Source organism: Ceratotherium simum, chromosome 34, assembly GCF_057802395.1.
Source record: "Ceratotherium simum simum isolate JZ-2026a chromosome 34, ASM5780239v1, whole genome shotgun sequence".
Taxonomy (NCBI): domain Eukaryota; kingdom Metazoa; phylum Chordata; class Mammalia; order Perissodactyla; family Rhinocerotidae; genus Ceratotherium; species Ceratotherium simum.
The window spans coordinates 1,087,828-1,106,321 of record NC_141933.1 but is presented as its reverse complement, the minus strand read 5'-3'; the positions used below and the strand labels follow the sequence as shown (position 1 = coordinate 1,106,321).

The 18,494-nt window shown below is 47.9% G+C and overlaps 1 protein-coding gene across 1 annotated transcript in view; it reads left to right on the top strand.

Annotated features, from left to right (window-relative positions):
• The window catches only part of AP2A2 (adaptor related protein complex 2 subunit alpha 2), a 90,753-nt gene that overhangs the window by 27,740 nt on the left and 44,519 nt on the right, over positions 1-18,494 (top strand). Inside the window, 1 exon segment of the mRNA XM_087422399.1 lies at positions 7,459-7,527. Coding sequence (XP_087278525.1) covers positions 7,459-7,527 — 69 coding nt within the window.

The following is an 18,494-nucleotide window of genomic DNA, read 5'->3' as shown; positions in this document are numbered from 1 at the left end:
TCTGCTAGATCTGCTCCCAGCAATATGGGGTGGCTGGGGTTGTTGGTGAGGCCCTCTGCCTGGAGAGAAGTGTAGCCTGAGGGAGCGTGAAGTAGCCTTTGCCAGGAAAGGCCCCAATGGGCCCTAGTGCACAGGCTACTCTACGGGGTCCTCCCCCGTGGAGGGTGATGAGGTGTCCTCCCCCGTGGAGGGTGATGAATTGGTCGTGCACAGTGGGAGAGGCCTCCTTCCAGGGCATTTTGGTAAATTTAGGACATAATCGTTGATTCAGATGTGTTAATCTGCGTATGGATTGTCAGTCATCCACAGTCATACTAGATTTTTCTTAAAACTACCTCAGACAGGCGCCTTTGAACCCGCGTGGCAGCTTGCTCCGATGGAATTCCCCTTTGGCTTTTCTAGGCTTTAACACTTAGGGTCAGCCTTGCTCAGCTGAGTAAAAGCAACAGCTACCATCTGGTTAAGGGCTAGTGTTTGTGGGCTTATGTGCTGGGCACTGTGTGAGGGCTTGTGCTCCTTGATCCTCGTGATGGTGTCTCTACCATGAGACGAAGGCACCGAGGCGACAGCCCAGACCTGAACCGGGGTAGGCTCCGGCACCAGGCCCTCCACCGTCTGTGTCCCTGCACCATCTCTTGAGTTCCCAGGTGGGCAAACCTGCCTCTCCTCCTAGGGGTGCCCTGGCCATCCTGCCCTGTGGGGGATGTGCCTGTGCAAGGCTGTTTAGGTGGGAGAAGCTGGTGGGGACAGTGAGAGGAAGTACCTGGGAGGCTAGCGTTCACTGTGGCAACAGACAAGGGGGTATCTAACTCTGTTGGAGGGGAAGGGGGTTTCTTGAAGAGGTGACAGCCTCACTGCTTAGTTGAAGGGGTGGAGGGGAGGCTACTGCAGAGGCAGTAGAATGCCTGGGGACCAGGGTGGGAAGGCAGGCATGGCCTTCTGTGCCCTGAAGGGGGGCTCTGGTGAATCTTACTGGGCTTTCCCCTTAAGGGAGGGGGGCTGAATGGTGAGCAGGGCCCAGAACTGCGGGGCCTTGAACATAGGCCACATGGGGCGTGGACAGCACCCCCTGCCCTTGGAACACTCGGGTTTGTACCGGGGAAGCTGTGGTCAGATGGATCCAGGGACCCCGCCAGAGGCAGGGGAACATTCAGCTTCGGCTTGAACATTTCTGGAGTTGGGGAATCCATTGCCTCACAAAGCAGTCTACTCCTATTTTTTCCTTTTTGTTGTAAAGTAAAACACAGATACAGAAAATCACACAAAACCCATGTTTAAAGATTAATGAGTTATTATAAGGCAAACACCCTTGTGACTTGCACCCAGGTGACCACACCAGAAGCCCTGCCACATGCCCAGTCCCCTTCACCTTTCCCCAAAACTACCAGGGCTGGGCTCTTTGTTTTCTTTACGTTTCTCACCCGAGGATGCCTCCTGAACACTATGGTTTGGTCTTCCTGTTTCTAAACGTTTTGTGTTCTTTAATCTTTTAATCTACGTCCTTTTCTTTTCCCTACAATGGTCTGTTGAAGGCCTGGCAGGCACATGAAGTTGTAGAGGTCATGGTGCATTTCCCCATGTTCTTGGCTGTGTGGCAGCGGGTCGAAGGCCAGATCACATGTAGCTGACCCCTTGGCCAGACTCCAGGTGATACCCTGCTCTTTCATATGGGGCTGGTGCTGTGGCTGGCTGACTCCCCCTTTTTTTTTTTTTTTTCCTTGTGAGGAAGATCAGCCCTGAGCTAACATCCATGCCAATCCTCCTCTTTTTGCTGAGGAAGACCAGCCTTGAGCTAACATCTATTGCCAATCCTCCTCTTTTTTTTCTCCCTCCTTTTCTCCCCAAAGCCCCAGTAGGTAGTTGTACGTCATAGTCGCACATCTTCTAGTTGCTGTATGTGGGACGCCGCCTCAGCATGGCTGGACAAGTGGTGCGTTGGTGCATGCCCGGGATCCGAACCCGGGCCGCCAGTAGCGGAGCGCGTGCACTTAACCGCTAAGCCACGGGGCCAGCCCCTGGCTGACTCCCTTTTGGTGAGGCTGGCAGCTGTCCACGTCCCCTGCCTGGCTCCATTCATTCCTTTGGGGAGGCAAAATGGTGATACGCCCCTTCTGTAATTTCTTTTTCACTGATTTGTTGGATGCTTTTATAAAGAGACCCTTCACTGTATGTGCTGTCTGATTCCCTGGGGGATGTTCATGTGGGAGAGGCAGGATAGCTGCTTCCTTCTTTCCCTTTATTTAGCAGTTTTCAAGATAACTTGTTCCTTAACATCCTCTGAAGTCAGGTGACCAATTTGGTGTTTTCTCTTTTTAATGTAATTTGAACTCACGGATTTTAACGTTTTTGTGAATTTTGATTATTGCACTTTTTATCCTTTTTGAAGCTCAGGCTGTCCCACGTTTGGCTCATGGAGTCTCTTCTTTAGGGTGCTGAGTGTTTTTGCTGTGGCCCTGGTGGTCTGAGGTCTTCGACAATCCTCGATAGGGAAGAAGTCCAGGCTCGTCGTGTGCTTTGCCTCAGTCTTGGAGCCAGCAATTTCTCCAAGAAGCCTAGTTTTGTATAGTGGGAAATGGTGCTCCTAGACCATAGTCTGGGTGTGGGGGTGCTCATGGCTACCAAATGTTATCATTCTGAGCCTCTTTGGAGGACAGCTCTAGGAGATACGCATACTTGTCTTCACAGGAAAATCCTTAAGTTCAGTATGGCCAGGGTTTTCTGTTGAACCTCTTCCACACCAGGAATCTCAAGGACACTGGGGATGATCCAGTTAGACTGTGTCCTCATCACTCATGAACTTTACCCTGGGCTGCACCCACAACAGGCTCCGACCCTGCCACTGTCAATGAGCACTCACCAGGCGCCTCCTGCCCCACCCTGGGAGCAGGTGTGCATTGTCTAAGTGTATTATCTGAGAGTGTACTATTACCTGCACGCTCTCCCTTTTCACCCTCACTTCAGTGCTGAATGCTCCCTGCAGACCCTTCAATCCTTTGATCAATGTCTCTGGTAACTTTGGGTGGCAGAAGCTCACTCTCTGGAGTGCCGGGAAGGGCCTGGGGCACATCGTTGGTCTCTGAATTCTCGCATGTTGATAAAGGTGGTACACTTGAGGCTAATTGTGCTGGATATAAAGTCCCTGTCTCACGTTTCTTTTCTTTGCATATCTTAAGTGTATTCACCCTTTTCTTCTGGTGTAAAGTGATGCCACAGTCTGAGGATATCTGATTTTCTTTCTCATGTAAGCTGCCTGCTCTTGTTCCCAGATATTCAAAGGGTTTTTTTCTTTAAAGTCCAATAATTTTATTAGGATATATGTTGGTGTATGTTATTTGGGCTCGATATTCACAGGAATGTGGTGTGTTTTTTTAATGTGGTTTTAAAGCTTTTATTTACTTTGTTTAATTTCAGGAAAGTGTTTTCAAATGACGCTTGTTCGTCTGCTCCACTGCTCAGTTGGTCGTCTTCCTCGGGGACACCTACTGTCCATACGTTGCATCTTTGTCCGTTTTCCGTATTTGCCACTTTGTCTTGAATCTTTTATCTGTTTCTTCATTTCTTTTTTTTTTTTTTTTTAAAGATTTTATTTATTTTATTTTTTCCCCCCAAAGCCCCAGTAGATAGTTGTATGTCATAGCTGCACATCCTTCTAGTTGCTGTACGTGGGACTCGGCCTCAGGATGGATGGAGAAGTGGTGCTTCGATGCGCACCCGGGATCCGAACCCGGGCCACCAGCATCGCAGCGCGCGCACTTAACCACCAAGCCACAGGGCCGGCCCTCTTCATTTCTTTTTGATTTAAGTAATTTTCTTTCTTTTCATCTTCTCTTCCTCTCGAGACCTCTGTTGTGTTTATTCTTTTATTCTTCATTTCTTTTTTTTTTTTTTTAAAGATTTTATTTATTTTATTTTTTCCCCCCAAAGCCCCAGTAGATAGTTGTATGTCATAGCTGCACATCCTTCTAGTTGCTGTATGTGGGACTCGGCCTCAGGATGGATGGAGAAGTGGTGCCTCGATGCGCACCCGGGATCCGAACCCGGGCCACCAGCATTGCAGCGTGTACACTTAACCACCAAGCCACAGGGCCGGCCATTAAAGATTTTATTTATTTATTTTTTTCCCCCCAAAGCCCCAGTAGATAGTTGTATGTCATAGCTGCACAACCTTCTAGTTGCTGTATGTGGGACACAGCCTCAGCGTGGCCAGAGAAGCGGTGCGTCTGTGCGCACCCGGGATCCGAACCCGGGCCGCCAGCAGTGGAGCGCACGCACTTAACCGCTAAGCCACGGGGCCGGCCCTCTTCATTTCTGAAATGATTTTTTATTTCTCATTTTCCTGATTTCTGTTACCTGATATCTGAGTTTTTCTAATGGATTTTTAAATATCTTCTGTATTGTTCTTGATATCTTTTAGCTTATTTAGAAATAGAGTTCTCCAGTTTTGATCTATTCTGTGGGGACATCTTTCCAAGGGGCTTTCATTGTTTGTAGGAACAATGTCCATTATTCTGTTGTTTGTTCTCCTTTTTTCTTATAGTCGCTTTGTATGGAATTTGACCTCAGTACTTTCCTGTTGCTTATTTTTATATGAAATGAGTTTTCTGAATGTCAGAGGAGGCACAGCCCAGGGTGGCTTTTCTGTCGCACAGTGCTCTCTCCTCTGCTGTCTTCACTTGGCTTCCCTGGCCCTGTCTGCCTGCTCCTGTGGGCCCTCCCTGTGCCTGTTGCTGTGTTCCTCTCTCGCTCAGTGTGGACTCCTGGCCCAGAGGCTCTGCTCAGCTGGAGGCCCAGGGGCCAGGCTGCTCCAGCCCACGGTCCTCGCACTCAGCCCTTTGAGGTAACCTGGTTCTGCTTGGGGCTCTTCTTTCCTCAGGTCTGGCTGGTACGCCATTCTTTTCTCCACCTTCTCTTGCACAGATGTATTGTCATGAGATCTTGTGGCTTTTGGTGATTTTCCTTTTGAGGGAACTGCGCTCAGAGATGTAAAGGAACTTCCCCCTTGGTTGCAGAGCGAATTAAAGGCTGCTCTTGGATTCCAGCCTCTCATGCTTGGCTCCAAAGCCCACTCTTATCATCATATGCCTGTGCCTCTCAGGGAGAACACAACCTGCCCTGATTAAAAAAAAAATGTGTGTGTGTGTGTGTTGTAAATTGGCCAATTAAAGAACAAGCTTTGGATGAAAACTTCTAGCTTCTTGCCCCAGCCCTGTCTTGTTCCACAGAGGGAGTGCAGTTTAACAATTTATTTCTGTTGCTCCCAGTGGTTCCCCTATATGCTAAATTATGTACTTTTAGTTTTATTTCATGATTTGTCAATCTTGAGTGATATCTATAGATTCCCCTGATGAAGGTGATTTAGCTCATTTAACATTATTTCTTCTTTCCACTGCTTCCCAGTCTTTTTATTATTTCTGCTCTAGATCTGACCCCTTTTGACTCTCTGCACAGCGTAAGTTCCTGCCACGGGGTGGGGCGGGGTCTCTTTTTCCCTAGGGCTTGGGTAGGTAGAGTAGAGTGCACACACCAGAGGGAGGAGCACAGACCCAGATTCCTGGACCCCTTGTCAGGCACACGCACACGCACACATGCACACACGAACACGGGCACACACAGGCACGCACGCAGGCATGCGTATGTGCACCCACACGCATGCCCTCCTGTGTGCAGTGCTTTGCCTGTCCGGTCCAGGCTGTGTGAAGCTGCCTGCAGTCTTTGTGAGCGTGTCAGAAGGCTCCCAAGACATTGTTTTCATGGCCCTTTTTGGCCAGGTCCAAAAAGCCTACTTCAGCAACGACAGTACTTTTTGAGAAAAATTTAAGGAAAAGTTTGCCTTTGACTTGCCACCCAGTGGCATCAGGCCCACTGCTCCACGCGGTGCCCCTTAATTTCTCAGGGGGCCTTCAGCTGCTCAGCTTCTTACAGATGAAGGAACTGGGGCACTGCTGTGAGCGGCTCTCCTGCCGCACGAGGTCAGGGCTGGGAGGAGAGAGTGGCTGGCGAAGGAGGTTTGGGCATCTCCTCCCAGCCTGCACTCCTCGTTCCCCAGAGCTGACTGCTGTCCTTGTTTTGTTAAAGGTCTCCAGCCCCCACCCTCTCCCCCAACTGGAACGGCAGCTCCCCAAGGGCAGGAAGTGTTACTTTAACCCAAGTCCCAGCACCCCGAACAGTGCCTGGTGAGTGAGCCTGCCCCACGGCGCTGTCCTGACCACCTGCTCCCTTGGGGCTTTTCTAGGGTAGGATTGGCTCAAAGGAATGTTCCTTTAATTCAGCAAATATTAAGCCCTATTTATTAGCAAGTTAGTAGTAAAAGATAAATGATGTTCTGGGAGTGTCCTGGAGAGAGGGAGCTTGCCTTGCTGAGGGAGGCGAGATAAGTTCCAAAAGGAGCGGCGATGGAGGCTGAGCCGAGTGGATGGCATTTCTGGAGGAGGGCACAGGTGAGCCCAGTGTCTCGGCATCTGTGGGCACCCGGGGCTGGCAGTGTTCTGGGGGTGGTGGAAGCCTTTCCTCCCACTGAAAATATAGTCACTAAACCAGGGACTCGCCTGGAGAGGGTCTTTAATAGTAAACTTTATTCCTTCTTTCAAAAAGTGATAGAAATTTACACAGACTTGTTTTTGCATACAACTCATCTTATCCTGTGTGGTGAATAATTTCTTATATTTTTACAGTACTTGTTAAGATGTGTAGACCTCGAAAAATCATATGTGCTCTCTAGGCCTCAGTTTCCACACTTAGTCAAGGTGGAATAAAACTGAATATGGTTTGATCTCCAGTCCACGTCGGACACATTTGATATGTGCAAATGTTTGTTGAGTTAAGGCCAATTTAGCAATAGATCTAGGATGCAGCTAAAGTTTGTCATATATGTAATGTACCTTTCGTCCTTTTTTCATATAATGAAGCATTCCCAAACTTCAGTGAATATTATAAAAGTGGACTTATCAGATTTTGTAGGCTGGTGGATTTCATAAGGAAAGAAAATTGGAAGCCTGCAGTAGTTGAAACTTTATACTTTGAAAAATTATCTGTGGCAGTAAAAGTCAATTTTAGGAGTAAACTGTTAGCTGATAATGATGTATTGTGGAAAACATTCAGCAGGTTTTTGAGTGCTTCCAATTCCAGAACTGTGGTGCAAAGGTGGAATTAAAAATGGCGCCAGAGATCCCCTCCCCGTGTGTAGTGGCTGCTTTCCTGTGTGGCGCTTATGGACTTTCCCCACCCTGACCTGGGAAGGCCACACTGGGCTGGGTCAGGGCCCAGGCTTCTGCCTCAGCTGCCTCCGCACTGGCTTTGGTTGGAGGCCGATTGCTTCTTTCCGTGGGCTCCTAAAAGCAGTGATTCTGCCTTTAATTGGGATATGTCGGTCTTGTCAGTGAATGGGTGTTTGTTTAGAAATCAATTAAAGTGTTTAGAAATCAATTAAAGTAAGAATGTATTTGTGTTCTCTCTTTTTAGGCAAAAGTAAAGAAGCAGAAATAAAGAGAATAAACAAAGAGCTGGCAAACATTAGATCAAAATTTAAAGGTAAGTGTGTTTAACCTTTGTCGTGAAACGTTTTGTTGTAAATTTCATATAGTAGGAGCTTAATCTTTTAATATCATTTTTTTTTCACTTCAAACCAAAGTTAAGTTCTCGGTATAGTTACTATCATGGCTCTGTTAAAATTAAAAAGTGTTTAAAGTTAAGCCGTTGATTATTCTTAAGTTGTTTGATGGTTTATATGCACTGGATCAGATAGTGTGGCCCCGTCCAGGGACCTGGTTTTTTCCTGGAGCTGGAAGGACACTAATACAGAGCAGCTCCTTCCATTCACGGCCTCTTCTCCACAAGGGCCAGGAGTGGTGTGAGCCACAGACCTGATGCGTTAGGGGCTCAAAGTGGGCATCTCAAATGAAGAAATGCTCTACCTGAGGCCGCTTATTATTTGTTTGGAGTATTATCAAGTAATCTAAGCACTTCCTGTGTTGAAGTGTTTTCTTTCTTTCTTTTCTTTTCTTTTCTTTTTTTTTTTTTTGGTGAGGAAGATCAGCCCTGAGCTAACATCCATGCTAATCCTCCTCTTTTTGCTGAGGAAGACCGGCTCTGAGCTAACATCTATTGCCAATCCTCCTCCCTCCCCCCCAAGCCCCAGTAGATAGTTGTATGTCATAGTTGCACATCCTTCTAGTTGCTATATGTGGTATGTGGCCTCAGCATGGCCGGAGAAGCAGTGTGTCGGTGCGTGCCTGGGATCCGAACCCGGGCCGCCAGTAGAGGAGCGCACGCACTTAACCACAAAGCCATGGGGCCGGCCCCGAAGTGTTTTCTGTGTTGATGAAATGACTAACGTACCATGTTACCTGATCCACCAGGTAGACTGCCTCTTTGTAAGCTAGTTTGGGGGGTACACCTTCCCTGAACATCCTCATTTTGAAGAATTGTAAAATGTAGATTTTCAGTCTTGAGGACGTATTTGTGAAAGGCTGGTTAATCTTTTAAGCCTTAGTTTTTCAGTTAATTTTTATAGGTTTGAGACCCAGTTCAAGTCTCTGAGTAGACTTTAGCCGTGAGAGTGGCTAAAATTGTCCAGGAACAATGAGTAGAGGAGAGGGCTAGGACTGAACTCTGAGGAACCGTAGTAACAGGCGGAAGACAGAATTTCTTGGAATGGATGCTTTTTCAGGGCTTGAGAATGGATATTGTGTGTTATCAGGTGATGCAAAAACTGGTAGAATTAGAGCTGTTACCAATTGGTATATCCCCTGTTGAGCCCTAGGGAAAGTATTATGGTTAATATTTTTAACCAGGCCCAAGGATCCTCTGGAAGGTCTATGAAACTCCTGAAATTGTATGTGAAATGGTTTGCTTATATATATTTGATTTTTGGGCAGGTGGGGGTGGTGTCTATAACTGGCATTGCTTTTAGAAAAATTTTTTATTTATCTTTTTTTAACAAAGACTTATATAATATATAAGAGTCTTTATTTTTTTTAGTGCAATTTAAGGTTCACAGCAAAATTGAGAGGAAGGTGCAGAGATTTCCTATATACCCCCTGCCCCCCTGCACGCACAGCTTCCCCATTATCAGTATCCCCCACCAGAGTGGGACATTTATTACAATCCATGAACCTACATTGACACATCATAATCACCCAAGGTCCACAGTTGACATCAGGATTCACTCTTGGTGAATCCATGGGTTTGGACAAATGTATAGTGACATGTATCCACCATTCCAGTATCATACAGAGTAGTTTCACTGCCCTACAAATCCTGTGTGCTCCGCCTATTTGTCCCTCCCTCTCCACTAACCCCTGGTAACCGCTGATCTTCTTATTCTCTCCATAGTTTTGCCTTTTCCAGAATGTCTTACAGTTGGAATCATACAGTATGTGGCCTTTTCAGAGTGGCTTCTTTCACTTAATAATATACATTTAAGGTTCGTCCATGTCTTTTCACGGCTGATAGCTCATTTCTTTTTTGTGCTGAATGATATTCCATTGTCTGGAGGGACCATGGTTTATCCATCCGCCTAGTAAAGGGCATCTTGGTTGCTTCCAAGTTTTGGCAATTATAAATGAAGCTACTGTAAACATCTGTGTGCAAGTTTTTCTGTGGACATAAGTTTTCAGCTCCTTTGGGTGAATACCAAGGAGTGTGATTGCTGGATTGTATGGTAAGAGTATGTTTAGTTTTGTAAGAAACTGCCAGACTGCCTTCCAAAGTAGCTGTGCTGTTTTGCACTCCCACCAGCAAAGGGTGAAAGTTTCTGTTGCTCCACATCCTCGTCAGCATTTAATGTTGTCAGCGTTCTGGATTTTGGCCACACTCGTAGGTGTGTAGTGATATCTTACTCTTGTTTTAACTTGCATTTCTCTGATGACCTGTCATGCGGAGCATTTTTTCATGTGCTTATCTGCCATCTGTACATCTTGTGTGGTGAGGTGTCTATTAACTTTCGTTGCTTCTTAAAGGGAGGGGATGTCACGTGGTGGTGAAGAGTGAGGTTGCCCTGACTATGCCCACATTCATATCCCTGCCCTGATGCTTATTTGCTGTGTCACTTTGTCCAGTTACTTACCCTTCTGTGTCTTTTTTCTCAGCTGTAAAATGGGATACTGATTACCTCAGGCTGGGTTCTCCGTTCAGCAGACCCTGAGATGGGATTGGAGGACAGAGTTTTATTAGAGAGGACCACTAGTTAAAAGTAGAGGAGGAAGCAGGGTCAGAGAGGGCTCGGGAAGCCTCAGATGGAGATGCTGGTCTGCTGAAGTTGTCACTAGCTGGTTAGGGAGCTTTGGAGTGAAGATTGCCTGTTAGAGGAGTCTGGTGTTAGGTGGAAATGGGGCTGAGCCCTCGTACGGCCCCGTTAAGAGCTGAGGAAGGCAGACCCTGACGGAGCTAACCGCTGTCGCTAACCACACTCTTGGCAGCTCCAGTCCCTTACTGAAGGGAGAGTCCATGTCTGCTACGCTAATTGTATCTATATGAAGAAATACATATAAATTCCTTGACAGAAAGTGAGTGCCTAACAAATATTAATCACGTTCTTATTATAAAAAGAGGTGATGGCCCTGCAGATGGTAGATCTTCACACCATCTGTATAGATGTTTTGGGACAAACAAGACTTTGGTTTCTTCCACCTTCATGCCTGTCTAGGCTAAGCCCTCCTAGATAGGGTGGGAGGCTGCCTCTTACCTGTTAACCAGCTGGTGTTTATTGAGCATGTGTGTGCCCTGACTGGTAGCAGATGAGAGAAAACCAACTTGCTCACCGCAGAAATGTGCACTCTGGGGAACTTCTACTTCCAGTTACAGTAGATGAGATAATTTAGACTGTACTGTCCAGTAGAAATATAATGCAAGTCACAAATACACACATAATTCCAAATTTTCTTTTTTTGTGTGTGTGTGTGAGGAAGATCAGCCCTGTGCTAACATCTGCCAATCCTCCTCTTTTTGTGAGGAAGACTGGCCCTGGGCTAACATCCGTCCCCATCTTCCTCCACTTTATATGGGGTGCCACCACAGCATGGCTTGACAAGCGGTGCATCAGTGCGCGCCTGGGATCCGAACCAGTGAACCCGGGCCTCCGCAGCGGAGTGCGCACTTAACCGCTTGCGCCACCGGGCTGGCCCCCCAAATTTTCTAGTAGGGACATTAAAAAAAAGTAAAAAGAAGCAGGTGAAACTAATCTTAATATATTTTATTTAACGCAGTATACCTAAAATACTATCATTGCAACATGTAGTCAATAAAAAAAGTTATTTTTCACACCAAGTCTTTGAAATCTCGTGTGTATTTTACACTTAGAGCACACTCAGTTTGCCAGCCACAGTTCAAGTGCTTAGTAGCCACGTGTGGCTAGAAGCTGCCACTTTGGATGATGATGCAGACTTAGACCAACTCTTTCACTGAAAACAACTTAAAAAGAGACACAGTATTAAAAAAAATCTTGAGAGCATCATACAGTAACAAGAAAAAAGGAGAATTACTGGGCCTTATCTGGGAGAAGGAAAGTGCCCAGGGAAATAAGTACAGCACTCAGCTGTTTGTGCCTTGAGAGCACGTGGTAATCCCAAAGGAGCAGCTGTGAAACAGCTGGAGTTTTGGTGACTTTGGAAGTGTATAGGGGCGGTTATCAATCAGAGTGATTTTGCCCTCCAGGGAACATTTGGCAAGACCTGGAGACATTTTTGATTGTCAGAACTCAGAATGGGTGCCCTCCTGCCATCTAGTGGGTGGAGGCCAGGAGGGTGCTAAACACCTGACAGCCCCTCATCAAGCATTATCTGGCCTGAGATGTCAAAGTGCTGAGGTTGAGCACCTTTGGTCTAGAAGGAGAAAAGTCAAAGCCCAGAGCCCACCAACAGTAGAGCCCCGCTTCCCCTTTAAACTGAGACCCTCAAATGCAATGCCCTTAGGGCAAGAGTGAACTGGAAGTGAGCCCCTCTTGTCACAGACTTGCAGCTGGGCTTCTAATATCTGGATGCTTTGCAGAACCTCAGCCTTAAACTTAAACTAAGGTAAGAAAAACAGTCCTCTCTGGAGGAAGATATTATCATTATAGGCTGCAAATGATTCCTACAAATAATTTTTCACATATAATGTCCAGCATACAGTCACAGATAATCAGGCACACAGAGAATCAAGACGTCATGATCAAGAACCAGCAGAGACAACAAACAGAATCACAAAGATCTCCAATACCAGATTCAGATTATAGTAGAGAACTAGCTTTACCTTTTTTTTTTTTTTTTTTTGGTGAGGAAGATTAGCCCTGAGCTAACATCTGTTGCCAGTCCTCCTCTTTTTGCTGAGGAAGATTGGCCCTGGGCTATCATCTGTGCCCATCTTCCTCTACTTTATATGTGGGATGCCTGCTACAGCATGGCTTGATAAATGGTGCATAGGTCCGTGCCTGGGATCCGAACCTGTGAACTCCAGACCACTGAAGCGGAGTGCATGAACTTAACCACTACACCACTGGGCCAGCCCCCTAGTTTTACCATTTTTAAAGAGATAAAAGACAAACTTGAAAATTTCAGTAGGAAACCTGGAAAGTGTAGACACAGCAGATTTTGAAATAACATCAAATGGAAGTTCTAGAACTGAAACATGCAGTAATCAAAATGAAGGACTCAGCAGCCAGGTATAATGACAGACATCGTTGGAGAGAGATTTAGTGTTCTGAAAGATAGGTAAGAAAAACCCCTTTCTTAAATGTAGCCCAGATGGAGGACGAAAAGGGCAAACTAAAAAGCGGGTAGGAGACATAGGGATGTGGGGATAGGTCTAAAAGGTTTAATCGGTGCCCAGAAGGAAAGGAGAAATTGTGAGACTGAGAACTTGCAAGAATTCATGAAATTTACCAAACAACAGATTAAACAAACACAGGTCAAATAAATAAAATGCAATCTACACCTAGACACATTATTGTGAAAGTGCATAAATCCAAAGACAGGAAATCTTAAAAGTAGCCCCAGAGGGAAGAAGATGGGTTGTCTTCAGAGGCGCGGCATATATGCTGACAGCTGGCTTCGCACGGTGACAGGGAAGCAGAACTGCGCAGAAGACTCTCTGAAATGCTGGAAAATAACCGTCAGCTGGAGTCAGTGCCCAGCAACAAGGCCTTTTAAGAATGAAGCTAAAAAAGACCTTTTTCAGAACAAAATGGAGAGAATTTCCCACCAGAAGGCCCATGCTAAAGGAAATTCTAAAGGATGTACTTCAGGCCAGAAGCAAATAATCGCACGTGAAAGGTCAGAGATGCAGAAAAGAAGGAAAGAAGTGGTAGATAGGTAGGTAAATTTACACGATCTCTGTGTTTAATAAGGTTTTGTGTAGATATAGATATAGAAGTAAAATACTAGACAACAAACAAAGGATCATAAAACTTGGATAGTCGTAGGAACATGAGACAGTTGTATCTATAATTAAAAACCTTGCTGTCAAGAAAGCTCGAGGCCAATGGCTTCCCCAGTGAGCTCTGTCATTTGAGGAAGGAGGTGGGGCTTGGTCATGTGACATGGCCCGTGGAATGTAGACAGTGGCTGTGCGCCGCTTCTGAACCTAAACTTGAAGGGGGTTGCCCATTTCCCGTCTCCTCCACGAGAAGCACATGCTTAGGTGGCGGCTGGGCTGGGAGCCTGGGAGACACACGGAGCAGGCCCAGATCCACCTCCGGTAACTCGGGTGGTGGAGGCAGCCCCAGCCGAGCCCCGGCTGACCTGCAGACTCGCAAGCAGGAATCCCTGCTGGTTGTGTAGCCACTAAGTTTTGGCATGGAATGGGTTAGTTAGGATGACATTAACTGGCATACCCTCAGTCTTGAAACCTTTAGAGAACAGCTGTCGTGTTAGACTATGCAGAGAGACGACAGTTTCTTATTATTGATCGTCTTCAGGAGTTGACCAGATGATGTAACATTGATTTGCTGGAGGTGTTCACTAAGTTCCAGGCACGAGGGTTACAGAGGTGAATAAAAACAGTTCCCGTAAAGAACATCTGTTATTGTAGGTGTAGAAAGACGTAAAAACCCACAACTTTTTCCTGAGGAAATGTGAAAGCTCACCTGTCAGGGGATTCGTTATACTGTCCTCTTACACGCGGTCGTTGCCCAGCTTCCCCAGTTTCCATCATTGTTCAGTGTTCCTTCATCTTTTGCTCTTCTTTTTCTCCTGGGATATTTTGACACAGTAATCTTTAAAAATTGGCTTTATGAGATACAATTTATTCACAATAAAATTCACTCATTTTAAATGTGCACTTTGAATTTTGGCGAATGCGTGTATTCATGCAACCATCACCACAGATGAAATAGAGAATGTTTCTGCCACTCCAAAGTGTATCCTCATGCCCCTTTGCACTTAACCACCTTCCCCAGCTGCCACTGATCTGCTTTCTGTCACTATAGTTTTGTTGTTTCTAGAAATTTCACATGAAAGGAATCGTGCAGTGTGATAGTCTTCTGTATCTGGTTTCTTTGACTTAGCACGGTGCTTTTGGGGTTTGCTTACGTCACGGGTGTCAGTGATTGGTTCCCACACGGCGTGCTTTACTCACCAGTCGGCGGACGTTTGGGTTGTTTCCAGTTCTCGAGTGCTGTGAGTCAAGCTGCTGTGAATATTGGAGTGCAAGTCTGTGTGTGGACACATGTTTTCATTCCCTTTGGGTGGACACCTAGGCGTGGACTGGCTGGGTCATATGGAAGGTGTGTGTGTTACATTGTAAGAGACTGCCACACTGTTTTCCAGAGTGGCTGCACCCCTGTGCATCCCAACAGTCCTGTGCGAGTCCCGGTTCCTCCACAGCCTCGCTAGCACTTGGTATGGTTAATCTTTCAAATTTTAGTTACTCCACTGGGAGTGTAGTGGTACCTTATTGTGGTTTTAATTCGTGTCTCCCTTTTTATTTTTAAAAATTTTTATTTATTTATTTTTTTCCTCCAAAGCCCCAGTAGATAGTTGTATGTCATAGTTGCACAGCCTTCTAGTTGCTGTATGTGGGACACGGCCTCAGCATGGCCGGAGAAGCGGTGCGTCGGTGCGCGCCCGGGATCCGAACCCGAGCCGCCAGCCGCGGAGCGTGCGCACTTAACCGCTAAGCCACGGGGCCGGCCCCTCGTGTCTCCCTTTTTAAGCAACTAAATTCGGTTAAGCATTATAGAGAGAGTAAAGAACATGTCCTCTGTCTGTGGGGACACTGGGGAGGGAATGGAGTCAGCAGTTGTAAAAGATTTCACAGAGGAGGGGGCGCTTTATCTGACATGGGGTGAGAGGGGAGCCTTGGAGGCAGTGGTACTGGCACAGTGCAGAAGCAGGGGACTTCCTATCCGCCCTTGGCATCTTATCCTTTTTACCTCTTTGAGCACCAATCTCTGTGAGAGGAAGGGTGAAAAAGGATCACAGCCTAAAAATCATCCAGAAGATTTTGGTTCCTGGGTCTTGGATGCATTTCCCTAGTGTTAGAAAGTTATCCCTGCGATCATGCAGAGACCTGTAGGTTATTCCTAGCGTCTTAGTTGTCAGATGAGAACACCTTTCTTGGCAGGGTAGAGTCTGACTAGGGTGGTCAGGTTCAGTTATCACAGTGGGCTAGGAGCCCTCTTCCTGCCTTTATGTGGGTACATGTGTGACCTCCCCACCCCGATAAAGCCTAGAGGTTTAGAAACCTACCTGTCTGGGGCCATGTCTGTGTTAGCACAAGGGTCCTGTCCTTAAGGCACAGATGGCAAATTCGTGTCAGCCTGAGGCCTCCTAGGGTCATAAGCAAAGCTTACAGACATTGGGCTGGCTACATTTCCCCATCCCTAAAAAGTGGTTATATTGGACTAATTTTGACCATGGCCACTGTTGAAAGGACACAGGATGGGGCCTGAGATGCACAAGTGACCAGATGGGTTGTTATTAGGTTAATTGGTGCTGGTACTGGGGTGTGGTGCTGGGGTGTGACAGGGACAAAGCAGGCAGGAGACACATGCAGTGTGGCAGGAGGGGCAGGTGCTGGGGACCCCCATCATGGGGGTACGGAGGGCCGACCTGGCTCTGGCCCAGATGGCGAGTGACTGTCAAGGGTGCCTCTCCTTCGTTCTGGCCCCAGCACTTGAGGAAGAGGGAACATGTCTGTGCCTCCAGATGCTGTGGTGACTAGCCCACTCTCCAGTCTTGTGTCTTATCTATTTGATATTTTGTTATAAAAACGTCAGGTTTTAGTCATTCTAAGATAGATTTTTTTCACATTTTTCACATTCTGAAATCAGCATGCATCTCGAGAGCCAGTGAAATGTGGTCCTCATTAGCTTCTGTTGTGTCTCACTTTGTCCCAGGCACCACTGAGCCCCAGGAGCAGTGTCCTGCTTCATTTCTGTAATGGCCCACTGAGGAACGGGCCTTAGAGAAGTTGAGAGACCCCAGGACACAGCCTGGACCCCGATCCTCAGTCAGGATGCGTTTGTGGTTTGTGGCCAGCTTTCTCGAGCAGGACACGGGAATCACTATCATCATCCCCATTTACAGCTCAGAAAAGGCTCTATTTAACAGTTTGAGATTATTGGAATCAAAAACAATTCTAGCCCAATACTAAAAGTGACATTTTGAGTACTGTCTCAGGCTGGTCCAGTCAGGAAGAGAATCCACAGGGAGTAGGGACGTTTACTGTAAAGAATTACTGAACTCTGATAAGAGTGACTGTAAGACACAAGGGGACCGTGTGGCCGGGGCTGAAGGAGAGCCCCCAGGAGAACAGATCTGGAGGCCTCTGCTTGGGGTAGGGGGTAGCTCATCCCGCCGGAGAGCAGAGAAGGTCGGAGAGCAGAGAAGGTCGTTGCTGGTTTGGCCAGGGTGCAGGCCACTGGGGGTGGGCAGAGGGCGGGGACCCACCCTATCCACAGATGAGTCATGTGGGGCTGCTAGGCAAATCTGGGTGCTCATGAGGGCAGGAGCCGGTCTGGCCACTGGGGTCCTGTAGAGAGGGCCGTGGGAAGGTTATGGCCAGGGTGGGGTGAGAGGTGTTGTGGGACCGCAGAGCTTCTCCCGTCCTCCCCCTAAACTGCGGGTGGGCCCCTTCCTGCAGCCATGTCCCTCTGCGTGGCCTACGGAGACCACCGTGAAGGAGAGGTGCACAGAGGTGTTATGCCCTGGGCTGGAGCATCCGTGGACATGTGTTTGGAGCTGACCAGTGGTGTGAGGAGCCTCTGTGTCTTGACAGTGAGTTTCGAAGTTGGGAGACTGGCTTGGGCTCCTGAAGAATGAAGAGCCAGGCCCAGCGGTGCCTTGTGGAGGGCTGTCAGGATGCCGGGCTCCTCATGCACATGGAAGGGGTTTCTCGCGCACTCCATCCCTGGGCCTTGCTCCTGGATGGGTAGGTGATAGGTGTTGGGGATGTATGGGGTGAATGCAGGTGGAGCCAGTGAACACGCTTTGACAGTGATGAGCATCTAGGCTGCATGTAATGAGCAGGCTTTTGTGTTCAAGGCCTTCCGAGTCTGAAGTGCACGTGCTGTCACTTGGAGCAGTGGGACCGAGCCCCTGGGGTGACTCTCCTTGCCCCTGATGGAGGCACTCTTGGAACGTGTGAGGCGTGCCCGAGGCAGGATGCATTATAATGTCGCTCTCGAGCTTGGAGGTGACCCTGCCCCTTAGTCTGCAGCCCTCACAGCTGGCTGCTGCTGAGAAGCCGGGTCTGGGAGGGCTGATGGTTTGAAACTTGCCAGAGAAAACAGTGGGGTCATCATCAACCCTGAGACCAGCAGGCGAGCCTGCAGCAAGCACCCACCAGACCCAACTGAAGCTCCGCAGGACCCCCCAGCCTGACTCCAGCATATGTCTCGGGAAGTGATGGTGCCTCCTGCTGTCAGGCCCGAGTCTTCATGGGAGCTGCTCAGTGGAGGGAGGCACTGCGGACGCCCGCCCAGCCGCACAGTTCCCGATGAGAAAGAACCGCTATGAAGAGAGGACTCAGGGCTGGGCCTCATTTGGATGCAATCAGTGGAAAGGGAGTACCTCAAACCAGGTGGCATCAGACCAGGGTGGGCACCTGAGGGAGAGGAGAGCAGGCCTGGGCCACGTATTCTCGGGGACTGTCATTTTTTCCCGTTTGCACTGAGCTGTGATACAAACAGACAAGTCTCCCTTTTGGTTCCCTTTGCGAGTGCAGGTTCCCCCGCCACCGTCTCACTGAGGATGTAGCCCCTTTGGGTGCTCTGGCTTCAGGCAGGGTTCCCTGTTGTCTCCCCTCTGGGCTGGGACCCAGGTTGGTCTCCAGCTCTTGTCAGTGCTTTGTGAGTGCCCACACTGCCTTCTGGGTGTGGGCATTTACCCCGTGTCAGCGCAGCGTCAGGGCTGAGAGACATGTGACTCTTCTCACCTTAGCCACAGCCTGCCTTTCCTGGGGGCTCAGCCTTTAAACGTGTGCCTGCTGTGAGTCTGCCAGTGTTGGGAAGGGCTGTAGGAGGGACCCTGCGTTTGGGGTCCTGCAGGAGCAGAAACCAGTCAAGGTGCTTCAGGGAAAGA